General features: G+C 52.5%; 1 protein-coding gene across 1 annotated transcript; it reads left to right on the top strand.

Moving 5' to 3' along the window:
* The first annotated feature begins 13,852 nt into the window (after positions 1-13,852).
* NSUN5 (NOP2/Sun RNA methyltransferase 5) lies at positions 13,853-24,367 on the top strand. The gene is made up of 10 exons (XM_038376141.2): positions 13,853-14,140; positions 16,743-16,865; positions 16,954-17,125; positions 17,569-17,677; positions 18,134-18,272; positions 19,039-19,154; positions 21,939-22,117; positions 22,420-22,624; positions 22,938-23,096; positions 23,972-24,367. Exons 1-10 carry the CDS (start codon positions 13,892-13,894, stop codon positions 24,081-24,083), a joined length of 1,563 nt encoding a protein of 520 aa, XP_038232069.2. The 5' UTR covers positions 13,853-13,891; the 3' UTR covers positions 24,084-24,367.
* Positions 24,368-24,824: the final 457 nt, after the last annotated feature.

Raw genomic sequence — 24,824 nt, 5'->3', positions numbered from 1 at the left:
TCCCCCTGCCCCCCTCTGAGCCCTGCTGTGTCCCTCCCCCTCCCCACTCAGAGCCCTGCTCTGCCCTCCCCCTCAGAGCCCCTCCCCACTCAGAACCCTGCCCCTCCCCCTCAGAGCCCCTCCCCACCTCTCCCCCTCCCCCCCAGAGCCCCGCCCTGCCCCTCCCCTCAGAGCCCCTCTATGCCGCTCCCCCTGCCCCCTCAAACCCCCTCTATGTTCCTCCCCCTGCCCCCCTCTGAGCCCTGCTGTGTCCCTCCCCCTCCCCCCTCAGAGCCCCTCTTTGCCCTCTGCCCCACCCCCTCAGAGCCCCTCTATGCCCCTCCCCTGCCCCCTCAGAGCCCTGCTCTGCCCCTCCCCCCCCAGAGCCTCTCTATGCCCCTTCCCCACCCCCCACCCCGGTTAACTGCACGTACGCCAATGGCGACACTCGCCTGGCTGATCCCCCTGCCCGAGGCAATGATTATTTCTAACGTGGCCAGGCTGATTTTCTGGACCATTTTTTCCAGCAGCCCCCCCAGGGGAAGGCTCCGCACTGGACGCTCCTGGAAAAGATGAGCACAAGATCACTCTGCGTGGAGGAGGAGCTCCCATGCGGGTGCCTGGGAGGTGGGGGGGAGGGTGACACTTGGCATGGAGTGGGGGGAGGGTCCTGCAGGCTTCTCTGGGGTGAACCCATTAGCCAGGATCTGGGGGTGAGTGTGTTCCATGCTGGGGACGAGCTGGCCAGAAACCGGTTGTAAGTGGCTAAGTGCAATTCGCACCAATTTGGCATTGCGGGGAGGGAGACCAAAAGGAGTGTGACTCAAATGCCATGGGGATGGAGGTGAGTGGCAGGAAGAGCAACTAGTGGGAGGTGGGGGGGTGAATCCAGGTCTAATGGGCAGAGAGCTGACCTTGCCCCTTACCAGCGAGTTGGCCGACACAGCAAGCTGCAGGGCAAAGTAGTTGAGAGGCCATCCCTCCACCTTATCCAGGTACCCTGCTGTGACCAGGGTGCCAATAGCCTGCAGGACAGCCACCCTCACCTGCAAGGCCAGGAGGAGACACTGTCACAGGTGGTGGTGAGATACAGGGTGAGACGGCTGGCAGGGTGTCCCTGCAGCAGTGCTGGGCACTGTCCCCCCACAGACCAGCACTAGGCCCCGCTGGACCAGAGAGAGAGAGACAGACAAGATCCTGATCTCATGATAACGTGTGATTGGCAAATCAACAGGCAAACACTGCCACCCTGGAACACTGTGCCCTGTCACAATGCCACAGTAAAAACTTTCTGGTCACAGTGGGAAAACATGGCATTTAAAGATGAAATATGGTATAGGACAGTGGGTGATGGGTACAGGTATCAGCTGCTTGTACCAGATACACTGAAAAAGGAGGTGCTGAGGTTGTGTCATGGTCTCAAAATGGCTGGACATTCTGGGGTTGCAAAAACCTTAGCTAAGCGAAGAGAGACTTTCTATTGGGTAAAATGCAGGCAGACAGGAGATAATTGGTGCAGGAAATCATAGGAATCACCATGGAAATCTCAGGTTGGAAGGGACCTCAAGGAGGCATTGAATCTAGCCCCTGTGCTGTGACAGGACCAATGTGCATAGCAAAGAAGGGTCCCTCTAAAACTGGGAGAGCCCCTTTGCTGCAGTATCTCTTGGTGGCAGCAGTGGAATGAATTGCCATTGATGCGCTGGGCCCTGGCCGGAGACAGAGGCAGGCAAGGCAGTCTCTGCTGCTAGCAATGGACTGTTTCACCAAATGGCCTGAGGCTTACCCCCAATAAGAACTCAAGAAGCTGGGACAGTAGTACGGGTCCTAGTGACTGGATTCTTTACTGGGTTTGGGCCCAGGTGAGCTACAGACCGATCAAGGGAGAAACTTGCAATCCACAGTTTTAAATAGGTTGGTGAGATTCTAGGGATCCACAAAACTCACCCCAGCCCAGCCCCAGGCTCACAGGATGGTGGAAAGGTTCAGTGGGACTCTGGGGTTCAGCTGGCTCCCTTTTCAGAACAGCACCAAAAGGATTGTGACAGCTTATAGAACAGCGGTCAATTGGAGAGACTCCTGAACCTCCAGGTTCAGACCCTGCCTCACTGAGCCACTGGGAGTCCAGAGAGAGTCCCTGCCCCAGGGGGCTAGAACAGGATTTTCCCTGGGAACCCAACTGAGAGCCTGATCCACAGCCCGCTAGAGTCAACGGATATATTTCCATGGGATCAGGGCCTGAACCTTTTGCCAGAATCCAAGTTCCTCCTGGTCCCAAGGTCCTGGGCACATAGATTCATAGATACTAAGGTCAGAAGGGACCATTCTGATCATCTAGTCTGACCTCCTGCACAGCGCAGGCCACAGACTCTCACCCACCCACTCCTATGAAAAACCTCACTCATGTCTGAGCTATTGAAGTCCTTAAATTATGGTTTAAAGACTTCAAGGAGCAGAGAAGCCTCCCTCAAGTCAACCATGCCCCATGCTACAGAGGAAGGCAAAAAACCTCTAGGGCCTCTCCAATCTGCCCTGGAGGAAAATTCCTTCCCGACCCCAAATATGGCAATCAGCTAAACCCTGAGCATATGGGCAAGATTCACCAGCCAGATACTACAGAAAATTCTTTCCTGGGTAACTCAGATCCCATCCATCTAATATCCCATCTCAGGGGATTTGGCCTATTTACCCTGAATATTTAAAGATCAATTACTTACCAAAATCCCATTATCCCATCATACCATCTCCTCCATAAACTTATCAAGTAGAATCTTAAAACCAGATAGATCTTTTGCCCCCACTGCTTCCCTTGGAAGGCTATTCCAAAACTTCACTCCTCTGATGGTTAGAAACCTTCGTCTGATTTCAAGTCTAAACTTCCTGGTGGCCAGTTTATACCCATTTGTTCTTGTGTCCACATTGGTGCGGAGCTGAAATAATTCCTCTCCCTCTCCTGTATTTATCCCTCTGATATATTTATAGAGAGCAATCACATCTCCCCTCAACCTTCTTTTAGTTAGGCTAAACAAGCCAAGCTCCTTAAGTCTCCTTTCATAAGACACGTTTTCCATTCCTCGGATCATCCTAGTAGCCCTTCTCTGTACCTGCTCCAGTTTGAATTCATCCTTTTTCAACATGGGAGACCAGAACTGCACACAGTATTCTAGGTGAGGTCTCACCAGTGCCTTGTATAATGGTACTAAAACCTCCTTATCCCTACTGGAAATGCCTCTCCTGATGCATCCCAAAACCGCATTCGCTTTTTTCACAGCCATATCACATTGGCAGCTCATAGTCATCCTATGATCAACCAATACTCCAAGGTCCTTCTCCTCTTCCGTTACTTCTAATTGATGCGTCCCCAACTTATAACTAAAATTCTTGTTAGTAATCCCTAAATGCATAACCTTACACTTCTCACTATTAAATTTCATCCTATTACTATTACTCCAGTTTACAAGGTAATCCAGATCCTCCTGTATAATATCCCGACCCTTCTCCGAATTGGCAATACCTCCCAGCTTTGTATCATCTGCAAACTTAATTAGCACACTCCCACTTTTTGTGCCAAGGTCAGTAATAAAAAGATTAAATAAGATTGGTCCCCAAACCGATCCCTGAGGAACTCCACTGGTAACCTCCCTCCAACCTGACAGATCGCCTTTCAGTAGGACCCGTTGCAGTCTCCCCTTTAACCAATTCCTTATCCACCTTTTGATGTTCATATTGATCCCCATCTTCTCCAATTTAACTAATAATTCCCCATGTGGCACGGTATCAAATGCCTTACTGAAATCTAGGTAAATTAGATCCACTGCATTTCCTTTATCTAAAAAATCTGTTACCTTTTCAAAAAAGGAGATTAGGTTGGTTTGGCATGATCTACCTTTTGTAAAACCATGTTGTATTTTGTCCCATTTACCATTGACTTCAATGTCCTTAACTAATTTCTCCTTCAAAATTTTTTCCAGGACCTTGCATACTACAGATGTCAAACTAACTGGCCTGTAGTTACCCGGATCACATTTTTTTCCTTTCTTAAAAATAGGAACTATATTAGCAATTCTCCAATCATTCGGTACTACTCCTGAGTTTACAGATTCATTAAAAATTCTTGCTAATGGGATTGCAATTTCAGGTGCCAATTCCTTTAATATTCTTGGATGAAGATTATCTGGGCCCCCCGATTTAGTTCCATTAAGCTGTTTCAGTTTCGCTTCTACCTTTGATATGGTAATATCTACCTCCTTCCCATTTGTCATGCTACCATTATCCCCAAGATCCTCTTTAGCCTTATTAAAGACTGAGGCAAAGTATTTGTTTAGATATTGGGCCATGCCTAGATTATCTTTAACCTCCACTCCATCCTCAGTGTTAAGCGGCCCCACTTCTTCCTTTTTAGTTTTCTTCTTATTTATATGGCTATAGAACCTTTTACAATTGGTTTTAATTCCCTTTGCAAGGTCCAACTCTACTCGACTTCTAGCCTGTCTCACTTGATCCCTACATGTTCTGACCTCAATTAGGTAGCTTTCCTTGCTGATCCCTCCCATCTTCCACTCCCTGTATGCTTTCTGCTTCTTCTTAATCACCTCTCTAAGATGCTTGCTCATCCAGCTTGGTCTACAACTCCTTCCTATGAATTTTTTCCCCTTTCTTGGGATACAGGCTTCCGATAGCTTCTGCAGCTTTGATTTAAAGTAATCCCAGGCCTCCTCTACCTTTAGAGCCATAAGTTCTTCAGTCCAATCCACTTCCCTAACTAATTTCCTTAATTTTTGAAAGTCAGCCCTTTTGAAATCAAAAACTCTAGTTGCAGATTTATTTGTGTTAATCCTTCCATTTAGTTTGAACTGAATTAGCTCATGATCACTTGAGCCAAGATTGTCCCCTACAACCATTTCTTCTATGAGGTCCTCGCTACTCACCAAAATGAAATCTAAAATGGCATCCCCTCTAGTCAGTTCAGCAACTACTTGATGAAGGAATCCATCAGCTATTGCATCTAGGAAAATCTGAGCCCTATTATTACTAGCACTGGTCCTCCAGTCTATATCTGGGAAGTTAAAGTCTCCCATGATCACGCAGTTTCCATTAGTATTTACTTTATTAAAGACATTAAAAAGGGCTCTATCCATATCCAAAGTAGATCCCGGAGGTCTATAGCACACCCCAAGCACTATCGTAGGAGAGGCTTTACTAGTTTTCTTCCCCAATGTAATTTTTGCCCTGTCTTATCCATTGCATCGCTTCTTATTTCTTTACATTCTACCTCATCATTGATATACAATGCTACTCCACCACCTTTACCTTTGTTTCTGTCTTTCCTAAACACATACCCTTCAATACCTGTAGTCCAGTCATGATTACTATTCCACCATGTTTCTGTTATCCCTATAATATCTGGTTTCACTTCCTGCACCAGTAGCTCTAGTTCCTCCATTTTGTTACCTAGGCTCCTCGCATTGGTGTATAAACATCTTAATTTTTGCTGTTTGGCCTCGCTCACATTTTGTACCCTATTAGGCACAGTCATTCTACAGCCAGTATAACCTATTAGACTAGTATCCACACCGCCCTCGCTCCTTATATACTTTCTCCTACCCACGGCTGTATCCTTTCTTACTTCGTCTTCTTCCCTCTCAATGCGAAAATCTGGCGTGGAGATTTCCTGGACATCTCCCAACTATCTCCCCCTAATTCCTAGTTTAAAGCTCTCTTTATCAGTTGTGCCAGCCTCCATCCTAGAAGTCTATTTCCTTCCCTACTCAGATGAAGTCCATCCCGAGAGAACTGTCCTCTGTCCGTGAATGCCTCCCAGTGGCCATACATCCCAAAGTCCTCCTTATAGCACCACTGCCTAAGCCATCTGTTGACAGTCAAAATCTTGTCACACCTTTGTTGCCCTTCTCTAGGAACAGGAAGGATCCCACTAAAGATCACCTAAGCCTCAATTTCCTTAAGCATCTTCCCCAGCCTAGCATAGTCTCCCTTGATACTTTCCAGCGAGAATCTAGCCGTATCATTTGTTCCCACATGAAGGATAATTAGGGGATTCTTTCCCGCTCCCTTTAGGATTCTTTTCAACCTCAGGTCTACATCCCGTATCTTAGCACCCGGAAGACAGCACACCCTTCTATTCTCAGGATCAGCTCTAGTTACAGGCCTGTCTATTCTTCTCAATAAAGAGTCCCTGATCACATAGACCTGCGGAAAATTTTCACAGTTGGGCCCTTAGTGAATCATTCTCCTGCCATCCCAAGTGATGACAGTTATAATTACTGACAATTATTACTACTGAAAAACTGAGATGCTGTATCATTTTTTCCTTATATTTTTCTCCATCAGGATATCTTGTTCTGAACAAAACACTCTTGCCCATCAAGCCTATGGATTTTCTCTTTTTAAATGTTTTGACCTGTAATTAATAAGTATCATAATTATTAAATGATTTTAAAAAATCAGAACCATGTGTAAATAAGCCCTAGGACAGACCCCTTAGATACAAATTCACCTGGAAAACCCACTCCTAGAATTAGCTTAATCCAAATCCTGGGGGAGGGGATGGATCTGGATTTGGGGGGTCTGAGATTTTGCTTCTACCCTACACAGCTGCCAACTGTGGGGCTGGTTACAGACTCGGAGTTTGCCCTCCCCATTCTTTTCCCCACCTCCTCTCCTTGACCCAAGCCTCTCATCTAGTAGAGCTGGACTCAAGCCACAGAATTCAAATCTGGATCCAGATTTCCATGCCTGCCCCTCAAGTTCAGGGGTTGTTTGGATCTGAGGATAGGGTTCAGTCCATTATATAAAGGAAGGGTAATTGTGAAATCTGGATCTAGGTTCAGATTTCAAACATGCAAAGATTTGAGGAGTTGGCTCTGGATTTGTGTTAGATCTTTCTCTGCTCTATAGACACTGCTCAAACCCAATGGTCTATTGTCTAACCCACCAGGCCTGCCTGTGTGCTCTGTCATGGAATGTCCCCCAAATCTGCACCCCCCAGTCCCAAACCTCTGCCCTTCTCAGTAAATAGCCACTAATTCACATGGCCTCTTCTGGAATCCCCTGGTTCAGGCTCTTACCCACAGAAGGTCTCTCTGAGCCGTACTCACTAACCCTGCTCCCTCTGTAGCCCTTGGGTCTCAAGAAACCCAAGACCCTGCTGCTCCCTCCACACCACCAAGCCAACAGGCACAGAGCTGGGGCTGCTCCCCCCTTATTTATACTGAGGCTCCGCCCATGGCCACACCCACTTGACCTGTCCCCAGTGTGATTTCACCCAGAGATGCTTTGTGATGTGGTCCCCATGGCGACGGCTGGTGGGGTCACCACAACACCAGGAAGGATGCTGCTGCTCAGCCTGGCCCCACCCCAGTGCAGTCCTGATAAGAGAAGAGGGATGAAGGACCCACCCCTCCCCTAGGGGTTTGTTACCACCAGTTACCGCGCCTATGCCATCACAGTTATGTCGGCATAGCCCTCTAGCCTAGATGTGGCATAAACTGACAGAAGGAGCTCAGCCGCTGGTGCAGGAACACCCCCTCCCCAAATGACATTAGCTACACCGACCAAAGCCCTCTTCTCTTGGCATAGCTGCATCTCACTGGGGGTTTTGCCGGCAGGGCTATGGTTCAGCGGTGTGTGGGTTTTTCCACACCCCGGCTGACATAGCTATGCTGGTTCAAGTTTGAATGTAGACCAAACCTCAGTAAAGAGGCTGGCACGCTGCGCTGAAAATGGCTTCATTTTAGAGGGGAAAAGCAGGAAAGTCCAACCCAACTCAGTGTTTCTCACCCTCTTCAGGCTGGTGACCACTTCTACAAAGTCAAAGTTTCTTACAACTCTCTCTCCCCCAACAACATTTACTGTAAAATTAAGTGTAAAATGATATCCGTGATAGCAGTCATAAGGCAACAGAATTGATTTGTGTGTGTGTGTCTGGAGTGGTGGACCAGGAATATTTGATCTTGAAGGGTAAGAATGTGCAGGGAGCGGGGGAGTGAGATTTTCTTTGCTTTAAATTGTAACACAGTTTTCAATGCCTCATGACCCTCCTGATTGCCTTTTGTGACTCTTCCTGGGGGATGGGACCCACCCGTTGAGAAATACTGCTCTAAATTAACTGTCAAGTACGACCTTGTTAGGTCCACCCACCTCAGAGCTGCTCAGATGGGGAATCTCATTCAATTCATAGAGTAAACTGGACAGATCAAAACCTCCAGCTTTTCGATAAGATCTTTTAGATCTCATCTTTATGCTCCTAATCAAGGGTCCCAGCAATTTGAACTCAGGCTGCCAACCAGAGAAACTTCAGACCTGAGTGGAGACACCCACCTCAACTCAGAGGCAGAAAATCCAGCAGTGTGGAAAGCAGGACTTAACGGATATTAAGATTATATCTATGATATTGAATGACAAATCTGCCATGGCTACTGACAGCAACTTGGGAGCAACTTGACCAATATTCAAAAGCCTTCACAATTCAACAGAATCAGAGGAAACATAGAGAAGTTCCTGCCTTGTTGCCTGAAAAGGAATGCAATGCTGATGTTAGGTCTGGCTTGTCCTCAAATCAGAACCCTAGATTAGCATGTTATCCCTGTGGGGAAAAGACTTAACTGGTGTTTACCCCACTCACTTGTAGTAAAACAGACAATACCAGATGGAGCCTTTGATGGAGCATTTTTACTGTTGAGCAACAACTCTGTCTGAAGGACCTGTCAGTATATGCTCTTTCCCACTAGATAAGACATTGGATCCACCCAATGAGGATACTGAACTTTACGAACAGGAAATTTCCCTGGCACAACTGGCTAGAGCAAACCTCTCTTTAGCAGACTGTGTAACATGTCTCCATATGCTGTCCATCAGAATTCAGACAGATTTGGGTTTCATAAAGCTTGGCAGGTCAGAGAAACAGTGCTCAGCTCCAGAACCTCTGTGTGGAGCTGTGATGTGGTGCCCATGCCATACAAGGCCTTAGCGAGTTAAGGGGACCAGGTCAGACCAGCTGCATCTGGAGGAGGACCCAGGGAGCAAGGAAGACTAATTAAAGAGGAAGCTCAGATGGACAGGAACAGGAGGAGTCTTTATAAAGCCCAGCAGCTGACTGGAGAAGGAGGCTGCTGAGAGAGAAACTGCAGTCACTGTTAGGGTAAGAGAAGGCAAGGTAGGAAATAGCCCAGGGATACAGCAGTATGGGAGAGGACTGGGCAGACCTCGACTGCTCTGGGCTGGAAAAAAGTATAGAGGGAGGCCCTAGGTTCCCCTCCCAGACACTGGAGAAGTGGGACCGTTAAAGGAGCAGTGAAAAAAGAATGCCTGGAACAATGGGTCTGGAGAGACTTTGATGCACATGATCCTCTGGAAGGGGGAGCTACAGTGACCTAGCTGGAGGGCCAAGCCACGAAGTGACAGTAGCTGAGTCCTGAGAGAGTGACAAGTGCTACCAAAGGAAGGGGCATTGGCCTGGCAGAGCTAATCCCTGGATGCAGCCAGAAGGAGGCGCTCCAGCAATGAGTAGAGAACCCCATGACAGGAGTGGCTGGAGATCAAGGTGAATGATCCTCACCACCATCTTGGGCTATTACTGCACGTGGCAAGAAGGAGATAAGAGAACGCCCTGGAGAGCATGTTCTAGCTCTCCCTTACACAATACAGCATCTTAAAAGTACTGAGACATTATGGCTCAGGTGTTCCTAGTGTCAAGAAGGAGCAGGATTGTCTTGAACAGCCCTGCCAAGGCCTCAGGCAGCCTTGTGTTAAAGCTATCTCATAATTACACCAGTAAGGAACCTGTCCATTGCAGGGAAGTTTGCATGTCTGGAATATGTCATGGTTTTAAGGACCTCACAGCTTTTAAGCAGGGATGAAAGTGCCCTTGTTTACACAAAATGTGAGGGAAGAGCCAACAGAGGGTTGAGTCTAGATACAGGCAAAGATGCCCAAACATTCAGGGAGAATAATCACACCAGCCAGATGTCTGATGTAATATTTGCTGCCACAGAAAGGCCAAAGGGTGAGGTGCTGTTTTATTGATAGAGGTCTGCCCTGCCTCTACTTAGAGGCATGGACACGGAGACAAAGAGATGAAAGTGACTCTCTCTCATGACACTTGCTGCTTGTGGCTTTGAGACTATGGCACAGAAAGGGGAGAACCTCTGGGTTCTTTTGCAAATCAGAAAGACCTTTCTCTGGAATACAGCAGTGAGTACAATGTCCCTTAGGGTATCAGTACAGATGCACAGCATTTAAGGATTGGGCCCCACATGCCTGTGAGGGTGTTCTATCAGCCATAAAAACGGAGTATTTCACCACAGTGTGTATGCACCTGGTCCAGCTTTAGAATCTACCATATCACTTATTGGTTACAAACTCAGTTAGAAGCTGTAGTGTGGACAAGGCCCATAGGGAGGGGGCTTCCCCATTAAATTCCCTGGAAGTACGCAATGCGGGGAGCTGATATTGACATCTTCTATTGCAGAGCATGCCATGTGGCATAGGGCTCATGCAAATTCCCATTGAGTTGCTGTTCTTGGGGCTGATCTCGTTCCAGGATGCTGATCTCGTTCCAGGATGCTGGCATTTTTTATCTTTAGCAAAAGTGCAGAGCCTTTTTTCTGTGCTTGACTATTGGAAGGAGTTTGCCTGTATCCAGTTCCAGCAGGATAGGCCGTGTTATCTGCCCCACATTATTACATACAAGGTGTTTGCCTGATTATAAAGTAGGAGCCTAAAGATTTCCCTTCATGGTGCCACTCTTGGTAGTGGAATTTCAGTGTGAAATATTCCTCCATTCCAGGTTGCCATCTTGGCCCCAGCAACTGGAGCAAATCTTACTCTGCCTCTTGATAATCAAGAGGAACCTTCTGTTTCATGTTCCAGAGACATGATTTTGATTGATCTCCTGTCAAGGTTCATTCCCCACTCTGAACTCCAGGGTACAGATGTGGGGACCTGCATGAAAGACCCCCTAAGCTAATTCTTATCAGCTTAGGTTAAAAACTTCCCCAAGGTACAAACTTTGCCTTGTCCTTGAACAGTATGCTGCCACCACCAAGCGTTTTAAACAAAGAACAGGGAAAGAGCCCACTTGAAGACGTCTTCCCCCAAGCCTTACTCCCCCTTTCCTGGGGAAGGCTTGAGAATAATATCCTCACCAGTTGGTACAGGTGAACACAGACCCAAACCCTTGGATCTTAAGGACAATGAAAAATCAATCAGGTTCTTAAAAGAAGAATTTTATTTAAAGAAAAGATAAAAGAATCACCTCTGTAAAATCAGGATGATAAATACCTTACAGGGTAATCAGATTCAAAACACAGAAAATCCCTCTAGGCAAAACCTTAAGTTACAAAAGACACAAAAACAGGAATATACATTCCCTCCAGTACAGCTTATTTTACAAGCCATTAAACAAAAGAAAATCTAACGCATTTTCTAGCTAGATTACTTACTAACTTTACAGGAGTTGTAAGGCTGCATTCCTGATCTGTTCCCGGCAAAAGCATCACACAGACAGACAGACAACCCTTTGTTTCCTCCCCATCCTCCAGATTTGAAAGTATCTTGTCCCCTCATTGGTCATTTTGGGTCAGGTGCCAGCAAGGTTACTGTAGCTTCTTAATCCTTTACAGGTGAAAGGGTTTTGCCTCTGGCCAGGAAGGATTTTATAGCACTGTATACAGAAAGGTGGTTTCCCTTCCCTTTATATTTATGACACCTCCACTTCCTGGGATCTTCTAGGAGACAGCCAGATCCTCAGGATGAGGAAGGGGAGGGTGGACAGAAGAGAATCATTGTAATGACTCTTCATTCAGGTGAGACTCACTAGTTGATAAATAAAAGCTGGGTTCTGGAGAAGAAGCTCAGGCCCAGCCTAGGCCAGAGGGGATGGGGCACATCACCTGGATCTCAGCAGCTTTGTGGCCAGCTTCTCTCTGCATAGGGACTAGTGTGGGGAATAGCTGAGAGCACAAGGCTGAGCAGGAATCTGCTCCTTGCTGTAAGCTCGCTAGATCTGGATGGGCTGAGATAGGAGCAGGTCATGAGACAGAGGTTTTTCCAGCTCCCCAAGGCCATGTGCCTCTCCTCTCCTCGACTGGAGTTCTGTTCTTCTTCTGCCCTGGGGTGCTCTCCACAGATGATCCCCCCTTCTCATCACTCAGTGAGATCTGGAGATTCCCCCATCCCTGGGGGTTATTTCTAACTTGTGTATTAGTCTAACTTGTGAGGGGTAGTGATGGGAATGAACTAATTGAAACGTGAGCTGCTGGCTCCATACATGCTGCAAATTTCATGAGACAATGGCCATTGGGTAAAGAGGTCTCTCCAGGGAACAGACCCCACAGTAAGGCCTCTGCTACACACCCTGGTGTTGATTTGGCTCTTTTCAGTATGGCCCCACCAGACCCCACTGGTACAAGGATTTCAATATCCTGTGCATGACAAGTGGGATCCACATGGACAAAGAATCAATGAAGACCATGAAGGGGGAAGGGCTGGAGGAGAGTATGGAACAATATTAATGGTTTGTCTCTTCAATAATCAAGCAGCTGCCAGACTTATCTAACCAGCCCACCTAGCAGGTGGACTCTGGCCTGTTTCCTAAAGAGGAGCTAGTGGTGCAGTATTGGTGAGTGACACAGGGCACAGCCTGCTTCATTATGACTATGATTCTGCTATTTGTGGCATAGTTGATGCCATGAGCATTTGCAGAGGCACCCCGCTGTTACACACAATGCACTGGGCCAGGCCCCAGTGCAGTGTGTCCATTGTTACCCACAAGAATCCTCTGCCCCATTGTGGCTGACCAGATTTACAGAGCCGTTGAAGATTGCTGGCTGGAAGAGTTCTGGATGCTGCTGGAAGAGGGAAAGCAAGGACAGAGCGATATCTGGGGCTGGAAGACAGGGTGAGGCATGACATGATTGCTGCTGGTTTAAGACTAGACTAGGATTAAGATTCTCACATGCAGCACTGGAGTCGAAATTCCTTGGAAGATCTAAGGGCAGGTATGAACCTTGATTTTTATATAAAAAAGGAACCTTCATACCTACTTCCTCCCCTACCATGGCTTGTTGGTACAGAGGGGTGACCCTGCATCCTGGCAGGTCTTGCTGTGTGTGTTGGCCTTGGGCAGAAGGCGAACTGTGCTGGCCGCTTCGGGGGAGCTGTGAAGAGCCAGAGCAGGGCATCTGCCTTTGTGCTGCTGCAATGCCAACTGGGAGCTGCCTGAGGTAAGTGCTGCCTGGCTGGAGCCCGCACCCCGAATCCCTCGCCCCAGGTCAGAACCCCCTCCCGCACCCAAACTCCCTCCCAGAGCCTGCACCCCATACCCCTCCTGCACCCCAACTCCCTATCCCTGCCCTCTCCTGGAGCCCGTACGCCAACCCCCTACCCCAGACCTGAACCCCTTCCCACACCCAAACTCCCTCCTGAAGCCCGCACCCGCTCCTGCACTCCAAGCCCCTGCCCTGGCCCTGAGCCCCCTCCCACCCTCTCATCCCCAGCCTCGCTCCAGAGCCCCGACCCAAACTCCATCCCAGAACCCGCACCCCAACCCTGAGCCCCCTCCCGCGCTCCAACCCCCTCATCCCCAGCCCCACCCCAGCGGAAGCGAGTGAGGCTGGGGGAGAGCGAGCAACCGGGGGGCTGGAGTGAGTGGGGGCGGGGCCTAGGGAAGGGGCGGGGCAATGAGAAAGTTGGCCACCCTAAGCTGGACTGACGGGCCCGGCGCCAGGTCCCAGCCAGGCCTCCGCCAGAACCATCCAGCGCGCGGTGCCCGCTGCTGCCCACAATGCTCCGGGCCAGGCGCCTGCGCGCGGTGCCCGCTGTTGCCCACAATGCTCCGGGCCAGGCGCCTGCGCGCGGTGCCCGCTGTTGCCCACAATGCACGGGGCTCGTGCGCATGTCTTCGCCGATCACGCTCCTGTCGCGCGGTTCTCAGGGGTGGGGCCACAGGAGGGGGCGGGGCCTCGTGGAGCGGCGCGGCCGGAAGCCGGGCTCGCGGCGCGCGGGTGAGGCGGCTGGCGTCGCGCGGCTGGTACGGGAGCCGGGCCGGGCCATGGCGCTCTACAGCGCGGCCGCCTCTGTCCTGGCCGGGCTGCAGCGCCGGGACGGCGCCCTCAAGACTCTGGTGTACAAGAGCCGCTTCCAGGTGCCGGGGCCAGGGCCGGGCCCAGCCCCCTGCGCCGCCCCGCTCCGGCCTGGGGTGTCAGCGGAGCCGGGAAGGGGGCTGGAGTTGGGGTTACTGGGGGGCAGAGCCAGGCAGGGGGGCTGGACCCCCAGACTGACCATGCCAGGGGCTGGAGTTGGGGTTACTGGGGGGCAGAGCCAGGCAGGGGGGCTGGACCCCCAGACTGACCATGCCAGGGGCTGGAGTTGGGGTTACTGGGGGGCAGAGCCAGGCAACGGGGCTGGGCCCCCAGACTGACCATGCCAGGGGCTGGAGTTGGGGTTACTGGGGGGCAGAGCCAGGCAGCGGGGCTGGGCCCCCAGACTGACCATGCCAGGGCTGGCGTTGGGGTTACTGGGGGGCAGAGCCAGGCAGGGGGGCTGGACCCCCAGACTGACCATGCCAGGGGCTGGAGTTGGGGTTACTGGGGGGCAGAGCCAGGCAGGGGGGCTGGGCCCCCAGACTGACCATGCCAGGGGCTGGAGTTGGGGTTACTGGGGGGCAGAGCCAGGCAGGGGGGCTGGACCCCCAGACTGACCATGCCAGGGGCTGGAGTTGGGGTTACTGGGGGGCAGAGCCAGGCAGCGGGGCTGGACCCCCAGACTGACCATTCCAGGGGCTGGAGTTGGGGTTACTGGGGGGCAGAGCCAGGCAGGGGGGCTGGACCCCCAGACTGACCATGCCAGGGGCTGGAGTTGGGGTTACTGGGGGGCAGAGCCAGGCAGCGGGGCTGGACCCCCAGACTGACCATGCCAGGGGCTGGAGTTGGGGTTACTGGGGGCAGAGCCAGGCAGCGGGGCTGGGCCCCCAGACTGACCATGCCAGGGGCTGGCGTTGGGGTTACTGGGGGGCAGAGCCAGGCAGGGGGGCTGGACCCCCAGACTGACCATGCCAGGGGCTGGAGTTGGGGTTACTGGGGGGCAGAGCCAGGCAGGGGGGCTGGACCCCCAGACTGACCATGCCAGGGGCTGGAGTTGGGGTTACTGGGGGGCAGAGCCAGGCAGGGGGGCTGGACCCCCAGACTGACCATGCCAGGGGCTGGAGTTGGGGTTACTGGGGGGCAGAGCCAGGCAACGGGGCTGGGCCCCCAGACTGACCATGCCAGGGCTGGCGTTGGGGTTACTGGGGGGCAGAGCCAGGCAGGGGGGCTGGACCCCCAGACTGACCATGCCAGGGGCTGGAGTTGGGGTTACTGGGGGGCAGAGCCAGGCAGGGGGGCTGGGCCCCCAGACTGACCATGCCAGGGGCTGGAGTTGGGGTTACTGGGGGGCAGAGCCAGGCAGGGGGGCTGGACCCCCAGACTGACCATGCCAGGGGCTGGAGTTGGGGTTACTGGGGGGCAGAGCCAGGCAGCGGGGCTGGACCCCCAGACTGACCATTCCAGGGGCTGGAGTTGGGGTTACTGGGGGGCAGAGCCAGGCAGGGGGGCTGGACCCCCAGACTGACCATGCCAGGGGCTGGAGTTGGGGTTACTGGGGGGCAGAGCCAGGCAGCGGGGCTGGACCCCCAGACTGACCATGCCAGGGGCTGGAGTTGGGGGTACTGGGGGGCAGAGCCAGGCAGCGGGGCTGGGCCCCCAGACTGACCATGCCAGGGGCTGGAGTTGGGGTTACTGGGGGGCAGAGCCAGGCAGGGGGGCTGGACCCCAAGACTGACCATGCCAGGGGCTGGAGTTGGGGTTACTGGGGGGCAGAGCCAGGCAGGGGGGCTGGGCCCCCAGACTGACCATGCCAGGGGCTGGAGTTGGGGTTACTGGGGGGCAGAGCCAGGCAGGGGGGCTGGACCCCCAGACTGACCATGCCAGGGGCTGGAGTTGGGGTTACTGGGGGGCAGAGCCAGGCAGCGGGGCTGGGCCCCCAGACTGACCATGCCAGGGGCTGGAGTTGGGGTTACTGGGGGGCAGAGCCAGGCAGCGGGGCTGGACCCCCAGACTGACCATGCCAGGGGCTGGAGTTGGGGTTACTGGGGGGCAGAGCCAGGCAGGGGGGCTGGACCCCCAGACTGACCATGCCAGGGGCTGGAGTTGGGGTTACTGGGGGGCAGAGCCAGGCAGGGGGGCTGGGCCCCCAGACTGACCATGCCAGGGCCTGGAGTTGGGGTTACTGGGGGGCAGAGCCAGGCAGCGGGGCTGGACCCCCAGACTGACCATGCCAGGGGCTGGAGTTGGGGTTACTGGGGGGCAGAGCCAGGCAGGGGGGCTGGACCCCCAGACTGACCATGCCAGGGGCTGGAGTTGGGGTTACTGGGGGGCAGAGCCAGGCAGCGGGGCTGGACCCCCAGACTGACCATGCCAGGGGCTGGAGTTGGGGTTACTGGGGGGCAGAGCCAGGCAGCGGGGCTGGACCCCCAGACTGACCATGCCAGGGGCTGGAGTTGGGGTTACTGGGGGGCAGAGCCAGGCAGCGGGGCTGGGCCCCCAGACTGACCATGCCAGGGGCTGGAGTTGGGGTTACTGGGGGGCAGAGCCAGGCAGGGGGGCTGGACCCCCAGACTGACCATGCCAGGGGCTGGAGTTGGGGTTACTGGGGGGCAGAGCCAGGCAGGGGGGCTGGGCCCCCAGGCTCACCGGGTCTGTTCCCCACAGAACGTGAAGCAGCTCTATGCCCTGGTGTCCGAGACGCTGCGCTACTCGCCGGTGCTGGACTCCATCATGGCCGGGGCTGCCCTGCTGAAGGCTGAGAAGAAGCTGCCTCCCCACCTGGCCAAGGTAGGGCCCCCCCTGCCCAGGCTATCTCCGGGGGATGCCCTAGGTTGGTGGCGCTGGGCGGGGCCTGACCCACTCTATCTTGCCACAGGTGCTGGTGTATGACCTGCTCTTTGGCAAGGGTCTGAAGTGCGGGGGCCGCTGGAAGGTGCTGGTGCTGAAGCACAGGGCCCGGCTGCAGGCAGAACTTGCCCGTCTCAAGGTGCACAGGAAGGTGAGCTGCAATGAGGGTCTGCTGGTGCCCACAGAGGGGATGATCCAAGGTGAGTGTGGGGGCTTTCCCCTTCTAGACTGGGAATCCCATTGTGGGGGAGAGACCCAGCAGGATTCCTATGCCCACCTCTGCCCAGATGGTGGGTTGTGACTGTTTCTCCAGTGGGAGGGTGTGCTGTAGTTCCTGGCTTCTTCAAGGCTATTCTCTGTATTTGTGCCATCATTTCACTAGGGATAAGGGTCATGTATGGGGCAGTGATTTCCAGGTTCATTCTTCTGGGCATTGAGTCTGTTTGAGTTGGGCTCCTGGTTAACCTGTAACTTAGTAAATGGACCTTCAGGCTGGGCTAGGCATGACCTGATCTGTCCCTTCCATCTCAGTCTGATACTCAGAACCAGCTGGAGTATTCTTGTATCTCAGGTGATTTGGGAAAGGCGATATTGTGTGTGTGTGTGTGTGTGTGTGTCTAACCTGTTTGTTTTGCTTTCCCAGCCCCTCAAGTGCCACGCTACGTCCGAGTGAACACCCTGAAAACTTGCAAGGATGATGTGGTTGACTACTTCAAACGCCAGGGCTACTCCTACCTGGGCAGGGCAGCCAGGTAAAGCCATTCTGGCCTGTCCCATGACCCTGTGTGCTCTGGTCTTCACTGACCTGCCAAGCTGATAGCCCCAGATGGGAGATAGGGGAGGCCTTGCACCTACTATAGTGACCTTCCAGACAACCAAGGGTTGGCACTGCAGGAAGCCATAAGCCATCCTCTTTGTGAAGGGGAGTAGCAGAGCCTTGTGTGTGGAAGAGAATGAGAGGGGTAGGGACATTATCTTCAATATTGGCAATGGATGGGTTGGAGCTTCTAGAGTGATGCACTGCCCTGGATTCTGGTCAGCTACTTGGCTGGCCTTGAGATGGGGTTGGGGTATGGGCTTTAGTGGGCTAATGAGAAAGCAGGAAATCTGTAGCTGGCCTCTGAAGGACTTTTGAGCTTGAGGGAATCGGGATGTGTGCTCCACTAAATCAGTGTTCTCCTTCCCCACCCCTTGCTGTCTCTGGGTAGAATGGAGGAGCTGAGCTCCCTCTCAGGGAAGCAATTCCTTCTGGATCCCCACCTGCCGGAACTGCTTGTCTTCCCGCCACAGACAGACTTCCATGAGAACCGGCTGTACATCGCAGGGCATATCATACTGCAGGACAAGGTGTGGGGCTAGGGGTGACGCTGTCCTGAGGATGGAAAACTTAGGCTAAGGGGAGAAGTGCCAAGGGGTGGTTCTGCTGTGGAGTGGAGTGAGATGTGGTGATGGGTGTCACAAGGCTATACAGGAAGGATGGGTGTCTTTAGGCCACAATGCGCACGTACTTTGTAGCAAACTAAAGCTAAATTCTGTGGCTTTCTGGTGCAACAGCTTAAGATAGATCTAAGAAGTGGTGACCTTTAATGGGGCAGAATGGCCCAGATACGACCCTGAAGGATCATGCAGTTCTCAATCTGCTGGAGATTTTTGTACTGACAGCTTCTAACTGCACTGTAGAAATTGCCTGGGGCAAACTGAGAGATGCAGGAGGCAGTTTGGGATTGTGGGGTAAGGACTCTAGCTGGGTGTTTCTGCTAAAGAGCAATGAAATTGTTAAGCCTGTCAACTCTGAAACCTCATGATGCTAGTTTAAATGTCAATACCCCATCAAGACAAATGAGAGCAATTTGTGTCAGTCTCAGCTCTTGTCTCAGGCTTGCTGCAGACTGAGGCAGCTGTCACTGCATTGGTTACTCTGTGTTGGGAGGCTATCTCCATAACTAGGAGGGTGATGGTTGTATTTTTATGGAAGTTTTGATTCCCCAGGCGGGGGTGGATTCTGTGGCTGTGGAATGACTTAGGGGAGTTGTCTGAAGAGATGGGGTAAGTGTGTATATTGGGGAGGTAGGTAGTGCAGATGCAGAGCTGTGACTGGTGGCATCTCTTCCAGGCCAGCTGCCTTCCTGCCTTTCTTCTGAGTCCCCCCTCAGAGGCCCATGTAATCGATGCCTGTGCTGCCCCCGGGAACAAGACCAGCCACATAGCCGCCATCCTGAAGAACAAGGGGTGAGTGTGAGCTGAAGAACAAGGGGTGAGTGTGGGTGAGAGCTGCCTGCTGTTGTGATAAGCAGTTTTCCCAGTGCTGGGCATTGAATCCCTGGCCTAGCAGCCGTTCTGATGAGGAACAGACAGCTGCAATGGTACAGGAGCCAGCAAACAGACCTGTAAACAGGTGAGTTTGAGTGGGAATTCTGTTGGGGGAGTTTGTGGGGAAGACTAAGAGCCAGGCAGAGGAACAGACAGGTTAGTGAAGGGAGTGTGTGGTGGTCTGGCAGTGTTGTGGTGCTCGTTGGAGGTTTGTTGTGCTGTGGGTGGTGGTGGTTTAGTTTGGTTTGTTTCCCAGACTAATAGGACTTAGGTGGGAAGGCGATGACAGACACAGAGGCAGTAGTGGTAGTGACCCAGGCAGTGGAAGACACAATGAAGATGACTGGATGTAGAAGCTGTGGCATGTACATGATCCTGGAGGGAGTACCTGAAAAGAGTTTTGTCTGCATGAAGTGCCACCTGATAGAGTTGATGGAAGAGAAGATCTGAGGATTGCAGATGGAGGTGGAAACTGGTCGAGTTTAGAAGGGGGTTCGAGCGGATGATGGAGCAAAGACATGAGGAGGTTGAAGGGAGAAGCTCAGACTTGCAGATGGAAGCAGGACCAAAGAACTCTGAGGGGAGACTTCTGGGTGAGGAAAGTGGACAGTTGGAAGCATGTGACTAAGAGAATCAGGCAGAGGAAAAGACGGGCTAGTGAAGGAGATAGAGCTCAGGAACAGGTTTGCGGAGTTGGAAAATGAAGAAGGGGCACAGCAGGTGGTCACTGAAGGTGAGAGGGCAAGGAAGAAAAGAGCAGCTAGTCCTATTGGAAGAGGGCAAGAGTCAATGGAGATAACACCAAAGATGAGCCCCAGGAGGATATGGGATGGGTTGCAGAGGTTTGCAAGGGACAATAGGAATCGAGAGGACTTGTGGCCAGAGGGAACGGGGTAGACTGGAGAATCGCACCATCACCTGGAAAAGGCAGGTCTAAGTGATTGATTGGGGACTCCTTACTGAGAAGAATAGACAAGCCTGTAACAAGAGCTGATCCAGAGAACAGAAGGGTGTGTGGTCTGCTGGGTGCTAAGATACGGGATGTGGACCTGAGGCTGAAGAGGATTCTAACGGGAGCAGGAAAGAATCCACTGATTGTCCTTCATATGGGAACAAATGATACGGCTAGATTCTTGCTGGAACGTATCAAGGGAGACTATGCTAGGCTGGGGAAGATACTTAAGGAAATCGAGGCTCAGGTGATCTTCAGTGTGATTCTGCCTGTTCCTAGAGAAGGGCAACAAAGGTGTGATAAGATTATGATGATCAACAGATGGCTCAGGCAGTGGTGCTATAAGGAGGGCTTTGGGATGTATGGCCACTGGGAAGCATTCATGGACAGAGGACTGTTCTTTTGGGATGGACTTCACCCGAGTAAGGAGAGAAATAGACTTCTAGGATGGAGGCTGGCACAACTGATCGAGAGCTTTAAACTAGGAATCTGGGGGAGATGGTTGGGAGATGTCCAGGTAATCTCTATGCCGGATTTTAACATTGAGAGGGAAGAAAATGAAGTAAGAAAGCATGCAGCCGTGGGTAGGAGAATGGACATAAGGAGGAAGGGCAGTGTACATAGCAGTCTAATAGGCAATATTGGCTGTAGAATGTCTGTGCCTACTCGGGTAAAGAATGTGAGCGAAGCCAAACAGCAAAAATTAAGATGTTTGTACACTAATGCGAGGAGCCTAGGTAGCAAAATGGAGGAACTAGAGCTACTGGTGCAGGAAGTGAAACCAGATATTATAGGGATAACGGAAACATGGTGGAATAGTAGTCATGACTGGAGTACTGGTATTGAAGGGTATGAGATGTTTAGGAAAGACAGAAATAAAGCCAAAGGTGGTGGAGTAGCATTGTATATCAATGTGGAGGTAGACTGTAAAGGAAATAAGAAGTGATGAAATGGATAAGACAGTCTGTCTGGGCAAAAATCACATTGGGGACGAAAGCTACTAGAGCCTGCCCTGGGATAGTGCTTGGGGTGTGCTATAGACTGCCGAGATCTGATCTGGATATGGATAGAGACCTCTTTAATGTTTTTAATGAAGTAAATACTAATGGAAACTGTGTGATCATGGGAGACTTTAATTTCCCAGATATAGACTGGAGGATGAGTGCTAGTAATAATAGGGCTCAGATTTTCCTGGATCTGATAGCTGATGGATTCCTTCACCAAGTAGTTGCTGAACCAACAAGAGGGGATGCCATTTTAGATTTGGTTTTGGTGAATAGTGAGGACTTCCATAGAAGAAATGGTTGTAGGGGACAGCCTTAGTTCGAGCGATCATGAGCTAATTCAGTTCAAACTAAATGGAAGGATAAACAGACTAGACTGTTGTGTGACAAGGGGAGATGATAGGAGGGACCAAGGTGCAGCAGTGCCTGAGACCCCTGCAATGGCAGGGAAACTATTAAGATATATCCAGATGTTCCTGGCAAGTGACATGTACCTACCCACTGCAGAGAAAGGTGAATCCCCTCCTCCCCCAGCATGCTGCCAGCTGTGCTCTGGCTCCTCTAGCACTTCCTTCCCACCACTGCAGTACCTCTGGGGGAAGTGGATTAATCGACTTAAGGATGTACTTGGACAAAACTGCTTTGGTTGTCGGAGGATTTCTGCGTGCCTGGGGTTGTGGGCCTGGCAATGAAGGTAGGGCCCTGTCTGCCAGGTAATGATTTGCCTCTTTGGGGCATTACATTCAGGCAGATCTTCGCCTTTGACCTGGACCCCAATCGCTTGGCCACCATGAGCACCAGGCTGGTGCAAGCTGGGGTTAGCTGTTGTGAACTGGCCAATCAGGACTTCCTGACAATTGACCCCAGTGACCCCAAGTACAAGAATGTGACCTACATCCTCCTGGATCCCTCGTGCAGTGGCTCAGGTAAGGGGTGGGGGTAGGCCAGGCCTATGCAGTACAAACGGTGGTGGTTATACCCATCTGGTGTACCTGTCTGAGTGTCTCTCTAAAGCTCTGCTTCCATCTAGGGCTGCCCATTCCAGCCTATGGGAAGGATCCTGGGGCCCTGATTCTCCCCACAGGGTACTCTGACATCAGTGGGGTTGGTGGAGAACAGACCTTTGGATGCAAAGCCTGGAATAGAGGGGAGCCCAGCAGCTGGGTGATATGGGTGCCTGAATTGGAGCTCAGCTTGTCCATGCCTCTCTGACCGTCTCTCCCCCCAGGAATGGTGAACCGTCTGCCAGCTGAGGAGAGTGCCCCCAGCTTGGAGCGGCTGCGGGCACTGGCTGGGTTCCAGCGCAAGGCCCTGAGCCATGCCCTGCGCTTCCCTTCCCTCCAGCGCCTGGCTTACTCCACCTGCTCGGTGCAGCAGGAGGAGAACGAGGACGTGGTGTGGGATGTGCTCCAGGAGCACGGCACAGCATTCAGGTACCGACACTTGCGTTGTAGCTGGATCTGCAATAAACAGTGTGTGTGGGTGCCTGTGGCTAGCTGGAAGTGGAATTGCCCACTGGGCGGGGGACGAGCCAGACAACATTGTTAGTATCTGCTCCCTGTGTTTCCTGTTTGGGGGAAGGGGACTGAGGGCATTGTTTGGGGCAGCTCTGAGGCCCGGGGGCTCTAGTCAGTGGTTCCAAAGAGGCAGCTGGGTGCTTAGGCCTCTAGGTTGGTGCCCTACAGCAGAGTGGGTAGTGACTGGCTGGGTCACTGAGCTTTGTTGTGATCTTGCCTCCACTCGCAGGTTGGTAAATGTGCTGCCTTCCTGGCCCCATCGAGGCCTCGCCACCTTCCCAGGTGCAGAGTGCTGTCTCCGAGCCTGCCCTGCAGCAACGCTGACAAACGGCTTCTTTGTTGCCGTGCTGGAGAGGCAGCAGGAATGCAACAGCCAGGGCTCCTCCAGGTGAGAGCTCTGCGGCAAGGGGCTGGGGCTTGCCCTCTGTTCTTTTGCAGGGCCTGGCACTGCCTTAAAGGCTCTGATTAGAAATCCTCTGTTGGATGTGGTGCGGAGAGGCTGGCAACCCCATGCCCTGGGCATGCTGCGTATTGCTGAGTTGGTTTGACACGATCTACCTTTCGTAAAACCGTGTTGTATTTTGTCCCAATTACCATCGTCCTTAACTACTTCAAAATTTTTTCCAAGACCTTGCATACTACAGATGTCAAACTAACAGGCCTGTAGTTACCCGATCGCTTTTTTTCCCTTTCTTAAAAATAGGAATTATGTTGCATTTCCATTGTGCAGGCTGCCAGACAAGGCCCATCGTGCAGCGCCTGGGCCGGGGGGATCCATAGGGGGCAGGATTCTTGAAAAAAATGGGTTTGAAGGAGCTTATTGACCCTGAGGCGAGGTTACTCTCTAGCTGGGAGGAGGGATAGCAGGTGCCAGTGAGCTGTAGGGCCTTAGGGAAGGGCGTAGATTGGAGGTGAGGGGAGCCAGCTGAGGGAGGGGATGGAGGTCAGAGCTGGGGATGAGGGAGGGAAGAGTTAGGAGAGAAAGTAGCTTGGGGTGGAGTTGGTGGTGGTGGGGAAGATGGAAACAGCAGCAAGAGCCTAGGTCAGATTTTGCTGAATTCAAGGGGCAGGGCCGGGCAGGAGGAGTCGGGTGCCAGATTAGTGGAGTTGTCAGTGTCAATAGAAGCAAGACTGGGGAACAATGTCTAGTGGTGGGATGGCTAGTCTGTTGGAGGAGCAGCTGGGGCACTGCTCTGTTGGAAAGGTGACATTGTCCCACCAGTAACGCTTGCTGCTTTGGGCTCCTCTGGCTGTTGCTTCCAGCTCCCTTCTCGCCGAGGCAGACGGTGGAGCAGAGAGATCCCAGGATGGAGAGGGAAGGGGCCCTCGCGCCACCCGCAAGAAGAGGCGGAAGAAGAGCCAGTGTGTGAAATGAGGACTCTTGACAGGAGCAGTGGTGGCAGCCTTAGAGCCAGGCTTCTGCCAGCCGCCTGCCTATCCCGCTGGCAGAACTCGGAGCCCTGAGGCTGGAGGCCCTTGCTGCGCTGGACCTGTGCTCCTGGCAAGCTTTCCCTCTGTGGGGCTGGTCTGAGCAGGATGTTTTTGCTGTTGAAGGGGGGTGTCTAACCTGCTGCCAGTCCAGCTGCTGGGGGGGGTGCTGTGGTCCCAGCAATGCATCCAGCCTGGCTCAGGGTGGGAGTAAAGCTTTCCAACCCATTTCACGTTTTGTCTTGAGTTAGTTTCTCTGAGCCCCAGTCTGTAGAAACGCTGCTGCAGTGTGGGCCCCAGGGACACCACCTGAGCATGGGCTCGGGCTCAGACTCCGACCTACGCTCTTGATTGGCTCTTCTATGAGAGTAAGATACAGACCAAGGACTCTCAGATGACTCCACTCAAAGCAATCCGTCAGCTCCCCTTCGCAAGCAGGTGTCTTGGCCAGTAGACAGGCATGGGCCAGGCTATGTGGTTGTTTGGTCCTTCCTGTCTCTCAATCCGGAACTGCTTTCTGGCCACCCTGACTTTTGCTCCTGTGAGGGGTTGAGCATCCACTTTGCCTGACTCTTACTGGTCTCTTCTGTCGCTGGAGGCCAGCCAAGCCTTTGGGTGAGAGCTTGGCAGCTTTGGAGGGGGAGAAAAGTGACACTGGCCACACATGGGAAGCAGCACTGCAGGGGGT

Source organism: Dermochelys coriacea, chromosome 17 (genome assembly GCF_009764565.3).
Source record: "Dermochelys coriacea isolate rDerCor1 chromosome 17, rDerCor1.pri.v4, whole genome shotgun sequence".
In the NCBI taxonomy this organism is placed as follows: Eukaryota; Metazoa; Chordata; order Testudines; family Dermochelyidae; genus Dermochelys; species Dermochelys coriacea.
Note: the sequence above shows the minus strand (reverse complement) of the source record. Positions and strands in the feature narration are given on the sequence as shown.

Excerpts from the sequence above, each read along its gene's own strand:
- NSUN5 (XM_038376141.2), top strand. The coding sequence starts at position 13,892 with ATGTCTTCGCCGATCACGCTCCTGTCGCGCGGTTCTCAGGGGTGGGGC. Across the intron at positions 22,118-22,419 it reads TCCCTCGTGCAGTGGCTCAG|GAATGGTGAACCGTCTGCCA; the intron begins GTAAGGGGTGGG and ends CTCTCCCCCCAG. Across the intron at positions 22,625-22,937 it reads GAGCACGGCACAGCATTCAG|GTTGGTAAATGTGCTGCCTT; the intron begins GTACCGACACTT and ends CTCCACTCGCAG.